At 41.7% G+C, this 14,646-nt stretch overlaps 1 protein-coding gene across 1 annotated transcript in view; it reads left to right on the top strand.

Annotated features, from left to right (window-relative positions):
* LOC119425264 (oxysterol-binding protein-related protein 10) overlaps positions 1-13,241 on the top strand; it is an 88,758-nt gene extending 75,517 nt beyond the window's left edge. The window contains exons 8-13 of the mRNA XM_037692787.1: positions 3,823-3,972; positions 4,036-4,513; positions 8,689-8,875; positions 9,626-9,808; positions 11,250-11,403; positions 12,945-13,241. Coding sequence (XP_037548715.1) covers positions 3,823-3,972; positions 4,036-4,513; positions 8,689-8,875; positions 9,626-9,808; positions 11,250-11,403; positions 12,945-12,989 — 1,197 coding nt within the window. The 3' untranslated portion in view covers positions 12,990-13,241. The remainder of the gene's footprint in view (positions 1-3,822; positions 3,973-4,035; positions 4,514-8,688; positions 8,876-9,625; positions 9,809-11,249; positions 11,404-12,944) is intronic.
* The last annotated feature ends 1,405 nt before the right edge of the window (positions 13,242-14,646 follow it).

Genomic DNA, 14,646 nt, shown 5'->3' with positions numbered 1-14,646 from the left:
GAGACAAGAGTGAGAATTGTGAGACAAGAGTGAGAATTGTGAGACTAAAGTGAGAAATGTGAGACTCGAGTGAGAATTCTTAGAATAAAGTGAGAATTGTGAGATTAAAGTCAAAATTTTATTTTATTTTTTTCATCAGAATTTGGACGTTTTTTCTCAGAATTAAGGGGAAAAAATTGTACCGTGGCCCTAATCCTCTTCTGTACTCATGAACTTTTCGCAGAACCGCCCTTTAAAAGTCTGAAGTTTAATCATAACTACAGTATAAGCTACAACTCAGTTCAGTGTATTTATGTAGCAACAAGTCATCTGAGATCACAATACAAAAAAAAAAAAGCCCAAATCATGAATCCAATTTGTCAGTTTATAATAAAATACAAAGAATTCACCTGCAGCACTTTATGAAAGTCCAGTTAGTAAAAGTTTGTATCTGAAGAAGCCAGCAGGCTGTGTCAAATCTTCACTTTGTTCCAATTGTTCATCCTGAGCAGCATGCAGGCGACAGTGGGAAGAAATAAGTCCCTTTTAACGGAAAGAAACTTGTCAGCAGAACCAGGATGGGAGACCAGGTTGAGGACAGGAACGAGACACAGAAGAACTGGTCCAGGTGCAGCTTCTATGGGAAGAAACACACAGAAACAAACTTTTAATGGCGGCAGTAGGTCCAAACACAAACATGGAGAGTAGAGAGCAGAGACAGGAAGTGTTCACTTTGACCTCCAGCACTCTTAGCACAAATGTCTTCACCCTAACCTGACCCGACTCGGTTCTACACAGCCTCGAATGTTTCCTGTATAACGGAGTGCTGCTCATTGTGTAGCGTGGTCGCCTGTAAACTCACCACCCTCTGCCACCGTTTCCAAAAATGTTGTGGCTGAGTCAAGGTGACCTTTCCTCCACTGATCGATGCACATCACTTGGTCCAACTCCGTCTGACTTCTGTCTTCAGAGTCCTCATGGTACCACACCGTTGGTGTAAATGTTGTATATTTATTTAAAACTGTAAATAACCAGTGGGTGGTGCGGTTGATGTCTTACAAATTGTAAGTTTCTTGTGAAGGAGACGCTCATGGTTGACGTCTCGCTCTGGACGATCAGTGTCTGGATGACGCCGCGTCTTCAGCCCGACTCGGCTCCGTTGGATCCTCGGCCGAGGAGGTCAAGTGGAGCACGTGGAAAACAGAGAGAGGGACAGAGTGTTCAAAACTGTAGGAACTCCAAGTAAACCTGCAGCCCGAGATGTGCTGTTAGGAGAATACAAAAGTATCAGATGGAGTTCGGTTGTTGAGACCTTTGGATGTGAGAAGAACCAGTCAGTTCCACCCACTAGAAGAGCTCTCAGCCCAGTTCAGCAGTCATTTCCTGTCAGGAGCCTTTTTAATTAGTTAGAACCACTGAAGTCAGAACATGCCTCCCCCATCTTGTAACCCCCCCCTCACTTCTATATATATATCAGTCCGCCTCAGCTCCAGGGACTCCTGGATGTGTGTTCCTGTGTGTGTGCACGTGTCTCTGGCTCTTAATGTTCTGCTGCAGTGTTCGACATGCATGAACAGAATGAAATATTCAGGTGACACTCGGCTCCAGCACGTCTTTGTTTTCTGCTGGGAGTTCTGGTGCAGATTTCTCCCTTTTTTAAATTTTATTCTGTTTTATTAAAACAAAGGTTGTGCACGGGACACGTGCTTCTGCCTGACTGTGGCTGCACAGATAGAAGCAGACGATGTAGCCCACAGGCGCAGAGCACTTTGTGCATTATACATCAGCCTCGTTCAGCTTCTCTCCCCCATTTTCTTCTTCCTTCCTGCCTAAAAGTTGCTGCGAGAGAAATCAAAGGCACCGGCTGTTTTTAACCTCACCCAGCTCGGCTGTAAGTTGAATGATGGAACGCTGTGCAAAGCTCTCAGGATTAAATGCGTCTCAGGCTCGACTGTAGCGTTTTGGTGTTCCTGAAAGCAGCTGAGTAATACGAAAGGACTGCAGACGCCTGGATGTAGCCGATAGTTTGTCGTGTATTCAGGTTATTTATTTACTAAACGCCACGAGATCCTATGGTTTCTGTCCCGTTATCTTTTCTTTGGCCTTTTAGCTGCAGTTTAGACCCAGAATAGAATTTCGTGATAAATGGTGTATGAGGCGAGTCGTTTCCAGAAACACGTTTTCAGGTCACGAGGAACATTTGAGCCAGATGTCGTGGAATTCCCTGCAGGTTTTCCCTCAAACCGGATGCCTCCGGCTGCAGATGTTACTGATGTGGAGGATTCAAAAGCAGAAATAATACGACACGTTATTTCCTTTCTGATTTGATAACAGGCCCGAGTTAATATTTTTGTGTTTCCGCTCTGTCCAGCTCTACAACAAATTAAACACGCAGCGATGAGGGGAGTTGTGTGGAAGTTCAGTTTTAGGTGAATGTCAAATATTATTTGTGTTTAAATATTGGTTACTCCATGAACATGTTGTCGAATAGAAACTAACAGAAGCTGATTAGGCTGATGTCAGATACATTTTTTTAACTCGTCTGCAAACTTTAATTTTTTTTTATATTCACGCACACACAAAAAACAAAACTAACTTCTAATTTTTTGAAGAAAAAGTATTTTTACTATAAAATATGTACAATAAAAGAAAAAACCTTTAAAGCGACATTAAGTGAAGTTTTCTGTAATCAAACATCTATAAAATATAATCATTATTATAGATTACAGCGTTTTTTTCACCAGATAATACTTATTTTTCTTTTTGCTACAAAATGTTAATTTAAGCTAATCTACAAGACTGTTCCTCTTATTTGAAAGAAAATACAGTATTCTCTCGCTACTTCGCGGTTTGACTTTCACAGACTCGCTCTTTCGCTGTTTTTCAAAGTAAAAGTGGACATGACAATTGGCTAATTGATGGATGAGCCACACGACTGGCATGGATTTTAATTTAAAATAAATTATTTAAAATTATTTAGCATCTGCTGCACCTTTTTGCAGCCCACATGTGCAGGGAGAAGCTCCCTCCTGCAGCAAGTGGACATGGCCAAGAGCGCTGGCAGGTGGCAGAGAGAGCGGAGCTCATGACATGCTGTGCTCTCTCAGAGCGTTTAGAAACATTGTTTAGAATATTGCAAGAGTGTGGGAAGGGTTTAAAATGCCTTAATAATGAATATATATATATATATATATATATATATATATATATATATATATGGGACTACTTGCTGTACATGGTTTTATTGTAGCTGATCACCAGGTGTATTGCAGCTCAGGAGTCTACACTAACGTTGCTCTCACAGTTTAAAGTGAACTTAAATGCTTCGCCTGTTTCAACTGAACTCGAGGCCGAACGTTACTGAGCTGCAGGTAAACCTGTACAGAAAAGATCTGCCTACTTCCACCTTACAGATATTTGAAAAAGTCAAACGTTCACTCTGAAAACTTGATACTGTTTGTGCAAATTAGCCACGTAGCTAAGATGTATCAGAGGTTTGAAAATCGTCTGATTCTGGTCGACAGAGTAATCTGTATCCAACTGGTTAGTGAATTTTAGTTAAAACACTTTATTGTTTTTGTGTTGCAAATATTTGTTTTAATGATGGAACAGATTTTTAGAGAGTTAAAATAATAAAAAAAAAGACATTTGATGTTCTTAAAGATTTGCATTTGTTTAAGTTGTTGCTTTTTATCTACAAGTTTTTGTTCAGCTCCAGGTTGATATAAACGTTGAGTTAAACTCCTGCACAGAGTTCTTTTGGTCAGTACTAAGTCAGAAGTACAGAATGAATAGAAATGAGACTGAAAAGTACTAGGATTGAAAACTTTGTTGTCTTGACAGCACCACTCAGGGCTGGAGGACATCAGTCCCAGTGAAGAGGTGACGGACACCGAGGACAATGAGGAGGAGGATCTGGGGGTCCTGGACGACCAGCGGAGCATCATTCTCCACCTGCTGTCCCAACTCAAACTGGGGATGGACCTGACCCGGGTAAGGAACAGACTCTGCTTCGGGAGAGTCGGTGCAGAGTTTAATCTTTGGTTTTCTCCGTAGGTGGTGTTGCCCACGTTCATTTTGGAGAAGCGCTCGCTGCTGGAGATGTACGCCAACTTCATGGCCCACCCCGACATGTTTCTGTCCATCACAGCCGGCGCCACGGCTGAGGACCGGATCATCCGCTTTGTGGAGTACTACCTGACCGCTTTCCACGAGGGGCGGAAAGGAGCCGTGGCCAAGAAGCCCTACAACCCCGTGCTGGGAGAGACCTTCCACTGTTCGTGGGAAGTACCTCGAGATAAAGTCAAACCTCTGGTCCGATCGAACCAGGGCACCCCCGGAAATAATCCCAACAACGAGGACTCGGGAAGAGGCTGCTACAGGGTCCGATTTGTTGCGGAGCAGGTGTCCCATCATCCACCGGTGTCCGGGTTTTACTGCGAGTGTCGAGAGCAGAGGATGTGCGTCAACACCCACGTGTGGACCAAGAGCAAGTTCATGGGCATGTCTATAGGAGTGTCCATGGTGGGGGAGGGTGAGTTCTCCACGACACAAATGTACATTTTCAGTAACATTTTAATTACATAAAGTCAACTGAGTGAATACATGTCGCTGCTTTAAAATCACAGAGTACAGAGGGAGTTGTAGGCAACTCTCAGCTGCTACCACACCAAACTTCAACTCATTAGCTATAAAACTGATAGAAATCCATGTACGTGCTAAGTTTGATTACCTATGGCAGCCATCTTGAACTGAGTTGTGAAACACAATTACATTATTTACTATAATTATACATCAAAAAGCTATAACAAAAGAGCTTCCCTACAACTGATTTTTAAAGACAAAAACATTATTTAACAGCTAAAATGTAGCTTTGTTAACCCTTTACTGTTCTCACAAACTTGATGTGAAAATACTGAGTATTTATGATGAAGCACCCGTCGCTGCTTCACCCGTACACAACCACATACACATACAGTAGAACCACATCAGTCAATTCAGTTCAGTTTATTTATAAAGCACCAAGTCACAACAGAAGTCGTCTCAGGGCACTGAACAGAAACATTCATACACTCCCATCCTCTCCCCTTGGTGAGTTTGTGTTGGGGTTTGTATTGTATTTGGGGTAGAGGCAGGGCAGCCGACTCGGGACCTGGAAGTCCCAGGTTCGGTCCCCAGCCAATCCCACATGTCTTTGTGTCTCTGAGCAAGACACCCAATCCCCAATTGCTCCCTGGGCACTTCCATAGCTGCCCACTGCTCCACCAGGTGCGATGGATTAAATGCAGAGAACCAGTTTCGCCATTGTATGGGAACATACAACTATGACGCATAGCACTTTACATTACTTGTATCTTGTCAGTGGAGTTCATTATGTCTATTTTTTCTCACCAACTTAGAACAACTAAGGGTGCACACTTGATGCCGGTACCTGATGTTGTACCGTCAGACGTAATATCCATCTGTAGAATCTGAGGTAACTGACTCATTATTGCCACAAGAAGCTGGTGTTTGCAATTTACCTCTGGCTGCTTGGAGTTGGTACCTGAAGTCCTCTTTTAGCTGCTTTTGTCAGCGGTGACTGAACTGAGTGTTGAAGAGTGCCTCCTAACTTTTAAGTTACTGTAATCGGCCTCTTCTCCTCCTGTGCTGCCAGAAAATCTTTCATCAAGGCCAACATCCATCAAACACACCAGCTGTGCCACACCCAGACTGGGATTGACACTCCTCAGATGAGTGCATCGTTTCACCCGATGGTTGTGCTGTAGACTGATGATGAATTTGATGATGATAAATTTCTTAAATTTCAACGAGAAGACAGATGTCATGTTGTTTCCACCTAATGGCACAATCAAGAACCACTGTATTGACCTTTCCTCTCTAGTCCCGGTAGAGAAACAAGAATCGGGGCGTGAAAATGGACCCTTGCATGAAACTAGTTACATGATTGTTAAATCCTGTTTTTTTTTCAGTTGAGGCAGCTGTCTAAATTAAAGCCCATACTGTCAAAAAGTAACCTTGAGACAGTAATACATGCTTTCACAACATCCATGCATGATTACTGCAGTGCACTTCGTTTTGGAGTCAGTCAGACCTCGACTGCATGGTTCAAAATGCTGCAGCCCGATTTTTTTTTTTTTTTACTGGTACAGGCAAAATAAGCACATTTCTCCAGTTCTGCCTCCCTTCACTGGCTCTCGGTTCACTTTTGAATTAATTTAAAAATCCTTCTGTATGTTTTTAAATCTCTGAACAGTTCTGCACCTTCTTATCTCACTGATCTGCTGCAGCCATATGTCTCACTGCCCTCTCTGGGGTCAGCAGATGCTTTTATTCGTACCAGGTACTGGTTTTAAGGTCAGAGGTGACGGGGCCAAAACTGTGGAAAAAGTTACCACTGCATGTCAGGCTGATTTTAACTTGTCTGTATTCTATGTTAATCATTTAGTTCTTATGGTTACTTCTGTGGATCTATGTACTTTTTGCTATGCCCTTTGCTTGTTTGTTCATCACTTTAGTTGGCCTTGTTGCTGTTTTTAAGTGCTTTATAAAAAAGTGGTATGGTATGATGATGATTGCCCAGTTTCCAAGGTTTCTACTGTAGCTTCTGCCGACACTCACTGGTCGTGAGCACAGTCCAGTCTGTCTGGGAGAATGATGCTGGATCTTGATAGCATTTTGAGGTCAGATGGGTCACCATCAGAGATGCAGGAAGTCTGATCTTTACCCAGCTGTTTGTCAAGTGGACACCAGAGAACAAGCTGATTCCTTTGAGTTTATTTTGTTGTTCCTGAACAACTTCCGGTATTTAAATGACTCGTCTTGACTTTTAGGATTTTCAGTTGTAATCGGCTCAGGTTTTAACCAGCATGTTTTAAATGCTTCACTTGTGTAACTACTTTGCTTCTTAAGTAAACAGTCGCATGCATTAAGAAAACCATTTAAGTTTATTACTTGAAATGAGAATTAACGTATACTCTAATAGGACTACCAATCAAAAATCACCCAAATCTACAATCCAATCTAACACAGTGCTGTTTCACTGTATTCAATGACATCCAGCAGGCGTTGCCATATAAATGTAATTTTAAAAAAATTGACCACAGAATGATCTACTGAATAAAACAAGGCGTTTCTTTTGGTTTTCCATTTTTCCGTACAGAGCTCAGCGTTGTTTAAAGCTCCAAGCTGGGATTAACTGAACGATTTTATCTCCCACAAGTCAACTCTTTGTCAGCTCCTGCTCACAGACTGGTTTTATCCTCCTGCAGCAAAAACTGAACAGATGTGCTCCTGTGAACATGTGGTCGTGATGCAAAAACTCAAATCTGTTCACATCCAGGAGGGTGATGAATCATGAGTTTAAAAAATAAATTTAAAAATCCCCTGCAAACCAAAATTACCCCAATAGTAAACCCAAAATTGATTTGCACTGAACTACGGTGCAGAAAACATCCACTTCTAAGGAATAAATTAGTTTCTTACTGTAAAAAAAACAACAAGAAATTAGCTGCATGAAAACAGTTATGTTGTCTATTTATCATATGAAATGTTCAGGATGAGAAGAACAAATTCAACAATTAAAAAATAATGCATGCAATAAGGGTACAAAAAGTAAAAAGGAAATATATTTACAAGATCCAAAAGTAATATAGTAAACAACAACATGGTAGAATATTCAAATTAGATTCAAATTCAGAAATGCTTTATTAATCCCAAAGGGATATTTTTGTTGTAGCTCCTCTTGGTTTCATTAGTTGTTCTAGATGCTGATGGTTTTGGGCAGGAAGGATCTCTTGTAGCGGTCCGTCCCACAGCAGATCCGAAGAAACTGGCTGCAGATGCTGATCTGTCCACCCAGACCCAGCAGACCTCTTGTCCTCTTGGGCAGCAGGACTGCCTGAATGTCAGGTAGAACTCCTCCCTGAGCAATGGCCATTTCTCTCAGCAGCCTGCCGAGCCCCTCATCACCGCAAACTTAACTGCTGGTGCCGGGGGATTTCACGGGCCGTGTTTCCCACTACCTCCAAGATTTCAGCAGTCAGGCACTTGAGCACAGCCTCCAGGTAGATGGTAATGCATCCACGGCATCTCCTTTTCAACTCATTTGGGATTTGGGGCTGTAGTTGAGGTCTTCTATGAGCGTTTGAGATGTTAATCAGATATTCCCAGTTGTAGAAAACAACTGGGAATATCTGATTAACATCTCAAACGCTCTGAAAAAAGTCATTACATACAGAAAAATTTGTAGTTAAGTTTTCAAAAGCAAAATCTCAGAATGAATGTAAGAGCTACTCCAACGTGCAGCCACCTTGAGCGGCGCAATTCTGGAACGCAATTCTATAACGGTGCAAGTAGGATGAATTCGTATAGATAAGTATTTCACAGGTGGTAATATTAACTTAAATATCGCACATAACCAACAAACTACACAGGTTGTGCGACAGGTTATTGCACAGGTAGTAACACTGAGATGGATTCAGTTGATGGTAAGGTAGTGACATACATGATAATAAACATATTAAGCACTTTGATAACAGTTTATCTGTTTTAAATTGTGCTCTACAAATAAAGATGACTTGACTTGACTTGACTAGGCGTCACAAATTGAATCAGATTCCTCATCTGGTTTAATCTTTCAAGCTACGCAGCTCAGGAAATTTAATCTATGCACCTCATCTGGATTTTCCTTCCTCTTCCTTCCCCCAGGAGTCCTGTGTCTCCTGGAGCACGAGGAGGAGTATGTCTTCACGCTGCCCTGCGCCTACGCCCGCTCCATCCTCACGGTTCCCTGGGTGGAGCTGGGGGGCAAAGTCTCCATCAACTGCGTCAAGAGCGGCTACTCGGCCACGGTGACGTTTCACACGAAGCCTTTCTACGGAGGGAAGGTGCACAGGTGAGTGTTTCTTTTCTCTGTATCATCGTGAGATAAGACCCAACGAACTTCTCATCTTTGAATGATGATCCTTTGGTTTTGCCCGACTTTTTAAATCAAACTCACCGTAGCTGCAAGCACAGATTCAATTAGTCCATTTTCGGTGGGGGGGAATATTTTGAACCAAGTGTTTAGAAAAGTTTTCCAGGAAGACTTTGTGTTTTTGTGAGAATAAAAGTAGATGCTTCAAATTCACGAGAACAGTGGAGTGGTTTGATAAAAAGCCTTTAGGAGAGAAATGAGGGTTCATCGAGACATTTAAAGTTCAACGTGTCCACATGTTTTTGTTGCAGTGGATAACCAGTATGGCAGTCACATATTTCATTAAATATAACTTTTCATCTTGTACATCTTACATATTTTAAGAAAAACAATCCTCGAGCTAAACCGTTCAGCTTTGTCAGCTTGTTGCACTTTGGCAGCCGAAAAATCTGCCTGTTCTGTGACTAAATGGGTTTCTATTATATTTTTATGCTAAAATGTTGTGTATTATGCCACATTCTTTAAATATTAAAATGCTTTCTTAGTAGGTAATTCATGTCACAAGCACTCAGTCTGGCTGCTTAAAAGTGAAGAAATAAAAATTAAACCCCATTTTAATAAGACAACAGTAACGGCACAACTGCAGATAGAACTTTTAATTGTTTTGGGTTTGCTTCCTAAAACTTACTCCCACATTAAGAACATTGTCTTCTTGGTTTCAACCTGCAGAGTGACGGCGGAGGTCAAACACAACCCGACCAACACCATCGTGTGCAAAGCTCAGGGCGAGTGGAACGGCACGCTGGAGTTCACCTACAGCAGCGGAGAAACCAAAGTGCTCGACACGACCAAACTTCCTGTCATCAGGAAGAGGTTGCGACCTCTGGAGAAGCAGGGCTGGACCGAGTCCAGGTAAAACAAACGTGCACGAGCCACTGGTCATAAAATTAGAATATTATGAAAAAGTTGAATTATTTCAGTAATTCCATTCAAAAAGTGAAACTTGTATATTATATTAATTCATTACACACAGACTGATATATTTCAAATGTTTATTTCTTTGAATGTTGATGATTATAACTGACAACTAATGAAAACCCCAAATTCAGTATCTCAGAAAATTAGAATATTAAGACCAATAAAAATAAAAAAAGATTTTTAGAAATGTTGGTCCATTGAAAAATATGAGCATGCACAGCACTCCATAATTAGTTGTTGCTCCTTTTGCCTGGATTACTGCAGCAATGGAGTCGATCAGTCTGTGGAACTGCTCAGGTGTCATGAGAGCCCAGGTTGCTCTGATAGTGGCCTCCAGCTCTTCTGAATTGTTGGGTCTGGTGTATCGCATTTTTCTCTTCACAATACCCACACATTTTCTATGGGGTTAAGGTCAGATGAGTTTGCTGACCAATTACAAAAAGGGATACCATGGTCCATAAACCAAGTACTGGTAGCTTTGGCACTGTGTGCAGGTGCCAAGTCCTGTTGGAAAATGAAATCTGCATCTCTAAAGTTGGTCAGAAGCAGGAAGTGCTCTAAAACTTCCTGGTAGATGGCTGTGTTGAACTTGGACCTCTGAAAACACAGTGGACCAACACCAGCAGATGACATGGCACCCCAAACCATCACTGACTGTGGAAACTTGACACTGGACCTCAAGAAACGTGGATTCTGTGCCCTTCCTCCAGACCTTGATTTCCAAAAGAAATGCAATATGTACTTTCATCAGAGAACATAACTTTAGACCACTCAGCAGTTGTCCCAGGCGAGACACTTCTGACGCCGTCTCTTGTTCAAGAGTGGCTTGACACAAGGAATGCGACAGCTGAAATCCATGTCTTGCATATGTCTGTGTGTGGTGGTTCTTGAAGAACTGACTCCAGCTGCAGTCCATTCTTTGTGAATTTCCCCCACATTTTGGAATGGGTTTTGTTTCACCATCCTCTCCAGGGTGCAATTGCTTGTACACTTTTTTTCCTTCTTTTTTTTACCACATCATTTCCTTCCCTTCACCTCTCTTTTAATGTGCTTGGCCACAGAGCTCTGTGAACAGCCAGCTTCTAGCAATGACCTTTTGTGTCTTGTCCTCCTTGTGCAAGGTGTCAATGGTCGTCTTTTGGACAACTGTCAAGTCAGCAGTCTTCTCCAGGATTGTGTAGCCTACAGAACTAGACAGAGACCATTTGCAGAATGCAGTGGCCTTTAAATGCATGTGCATAGTTGCACAACTAAACCCAAATGTGTACTCTGAAGCTTCAAAATTTAAAAGAAAAGACAAGTTTTAATTTTGCAGGAACTCTTCATTTACTGTCACAGACCATTGTGATCAGAGATGGTTTTTTTTGTCTCATAGGCGGTTATGGCAACGTGTGACCAAGTCTTTGAAGGAGGGGAACATGGACGAGGCCACAGAGCACAAACACCGACTGGAGGAGAGTCAGAGGGTGGACGAAAGACAGAGAGCAGCTGCCAACAAGCCATGGAAACCCAAGTACTTCACTAAAGAGGTGCAAACCACTTAAAACTTAGCATCTTGAAGGAAATCGGAGGCTATTTTGTCATTTAACATAAAACCCGTTCCGTGAAAGCAAGTTATAACTACAGGAAAGTGTTTAAGGTCATGGTTTGATCCAGTCACAGTGCAGTAACATCTTCCACCAAGAAACAAAAGCTTCAAACTTAATACACCAATCTTTCTGTGATTCTTCTGTCAGGGTTCTAGAGAGGAGAACACAGGTCAGTTTGGACAGTTATTCATTTTGAGCATATCGAAACAGAATGGCTTTATCCAAAGACGTGGGGTAGTTGCTGCCTCAATGGAACAATTGTATTAAGTTTTACAACTGGATGTTAAAAATACAAGTTAGTTCCAAACTCTGGTGATCAGAATCCAGGATGTACATTTAAACTGGTACAGGATATGTATGAAGACAGTGGTGAGATGTGCTTTAGGAGTGACAGCTTTAAGGTGGAGGTGGGAGTGCATCATGGGTCAGTTCTAAGCCCCTTCTTGTTTGCTCTGGTGATGGACTGACTAACAGATGAGGTCAGGCAGGAATCTCATGGACTATGGTGTTTGCAGATGAAAGTCAGCTGCAGTAAGACGGAGCTCGTGTGTGAATGAGGAAGCCGGTAGAACTACATACTTAACAAGGTCCTATTTAAATGCAGCCTCAAACTACTGTCTGCTGGAATGTTTCCATATTTTAATGTATCGTGTATTTTAGAATGGTTTTAACTGTTTTTAATTGATTTAGCAAAGCTTGGTTTTGAAGTTTTTTAATCACATTTTAATTTTGTTTTTATAAGCCAGATGTCAAAGACAAATCTCCATTTCATTGAATGTTATGGACAATAAAGTTTGATTGATTGAAAAAAAAAAAAAAGAGAGTTGAGGCAAGATGGAGTGATTTGCAACAAAAGGGTGTCAGCAAAGGTCAAAGGAAAAGTTTACAAGACAGTGGTGAGACCAGCTATGTTGTATGGTCTGGAGACAGAGACATGGACAAAAAGACAAGAAAGAATTGGAAGAAGCATAAATGAAGATGTTGAGGTTCTACTAAGGAGTGACAAGGATGGATGAGATTAAGAATTAGATCATCAGAGGTACAGCACAGGTTGAACAACTGGGAGATAAAGTTAAAGACCAGACTGAGATGGTTTGGACATGTCCAGAGGGACAGTGGGTAAATACATGGATGCAGTTAGAGACGATAGAGGGAGAACTCACTGTAGCGACCCCTGAAGAGGGGACAGTCGAAAGTACAAAGTAGAGCATCTTGGATGTACAATAATTTGTAGATGGAAATACTTGAGTATTTTCTTTCTATATTTGTGTTTCGACAGAGTGATGAGTTTATTTGAAACAAGCTCTGCTGTTCCTGGTCTTAAACTTCTGAATACCCATGTTTTATTTCAGTTTAGGTCTTTTTTTCTAACCATACAAACCTTTGAATCTCTGCTGGGAGATGTATAACTGCTGAACGTTGGGCCAAAGTTTAAACTGTTTTAGTCTCAACCCTCTTTCCTCCTACCTTCACATGTGCAGGGAGACGGTTGGATCTACAACAACCCGCTGTGGAAGTCCACCTGACATCAGACCTGCCTTTCTTCACGGACACAAACTGCAGTCTCAAACTGAGGACAGGACTCAAAGCAAAGGTGCGGCGTCCCCCTCGGCCTCACGGACGAACCGAGCGACAAACAAAAGGTGCCAAAAGGGTTTCCACTGCAGAACCAGGAGAGTGAAGACACGGGACTGAAGAACAGTTTTTTAGTATTACAAGTAGAATATTTCTATTTTCCACTTTTTCTAAAGGCCTTCTTCTTCCTCTTCACAACATGTGGCACTTGTTTTGTTCCGTTAACTCAGAGTATATCTGCGTTGGCTCCAAGTCTTCTGTAACACACACTGTAGCTGTAACAGACTGTTGACGAAGCACTTTTATCAGAGGTAAAACGTCTATTTTTTACTGTAATAGTGTCTTTTACTAAACTGGAATATCTATCAGAGCTTTACAGAAAAGGTCACGAAACCTGATTAAAATGATACAAATGTAGTATGTTATATATATATATATATTATGGTTTACAAGGAGGACGGTCCTGATTGTTCTGTCTGCACTATTAACGTATTTAGGCACATTTAATACTTTCCCAAATGTAAGTCACTGTGATGTCCTTTTTTTTCTCATGTCAGTCTTCAACCAAACAGTTTCCATTTCTACCTCTCATGTAACTCTGATCTACATTTCATTCCAAAGAAAAACTGATTTGTAGCTAGAAAAGCTTCTGGTTCCTCACATTCAGCTGGTGCCTCCTTTAATTACTGCTTCTCATCAACCCATGTTGGTTATTATGGATGAGGAGGTTCTGGTTCACACTACAGGTGTACTCACAGCCGACAAACCACGTGGCCAATTTTCAGATTTTTATAAAATAAAACTTTACATTAGATGTGGATTTTTTCTGACTTGTATGTTTTTGTCTTCTCCTTTATTCCCCTCCACTTCCTTTCAGTCCTTGCACCAAACAGGAGTGAGTCTGAAACAAGCGGTACGCTGATGTTCTCCGCAGCAGAGGACGTTTTTGTCACAAATAATTTTCTGGACTGGAATTTAACAGGGATGCCAGTAAACTTTAATGTTTTTGGTGGGTAGGAGTTCCACTGTTTAGAGAACTAAAAGTTTACAATCTTTATGGTGGTAATTTGTATTACTGTTATTTTGATTGTGAAGAGTGACCAGATGACTTGCAAGTTCATTGCTGCTTGTAAGACATCACACCAACCATTTATCGGTCAAGAACGGTTCACTTGCAGTGAAGAAGCTTCAGGGGCGCCCAAGAAAGTTAAGCTAGCATCAAGACAGTGTCCTAAAGAGGATGCAGCTACGTGATCGGGTCACCACCGGCGCAAAGCTTGTTCAGGAATGGCAGAAGGAAGGTGTGAGCATCTGAACGCAGCAAGACGAACGCTTGAGAAAACAAGAGGGCAGCGAATAACAGCAAGGACACTGTTCTGCAGGTGATGTAGGGATTGGACTGGGGGGGCTATTTTCACTGATGACCCCCCCCTCTTCAGAATGTTTGGGACTTCTGGAATAAAGATTTTCCAAAGAAAAGGTGAGTGCTACCATGAGTCCTACGTCATGGGACCATTTCTCATCCAGGTGGATTTACTCAAGAACACCGCCATGAATAAGAAATGGTATCAAAACCTCCAAGAGCAACTTCTCCCAACGATCCCAGAG

The sequence above is a fragment of the Nematolebias whitei genome, chromosome 19 (assembly GCF_014905685.2).
Source record: "Nematolebias whitei isolate Nwh7 chromosome 19, NemWhi1, whole genome shotgun sequence".
NCBI classification, from domain to species: domain Eukaryota; kingdom Metazoa; phylum Chordata; class Actinopteri; order Cyprinodontiformes; family Rivulidae; genus Nematolebias; species Nematolebias whitei.
This window is presented reverse-complemented; position numbering and strand designations above follow the sequence as displayed.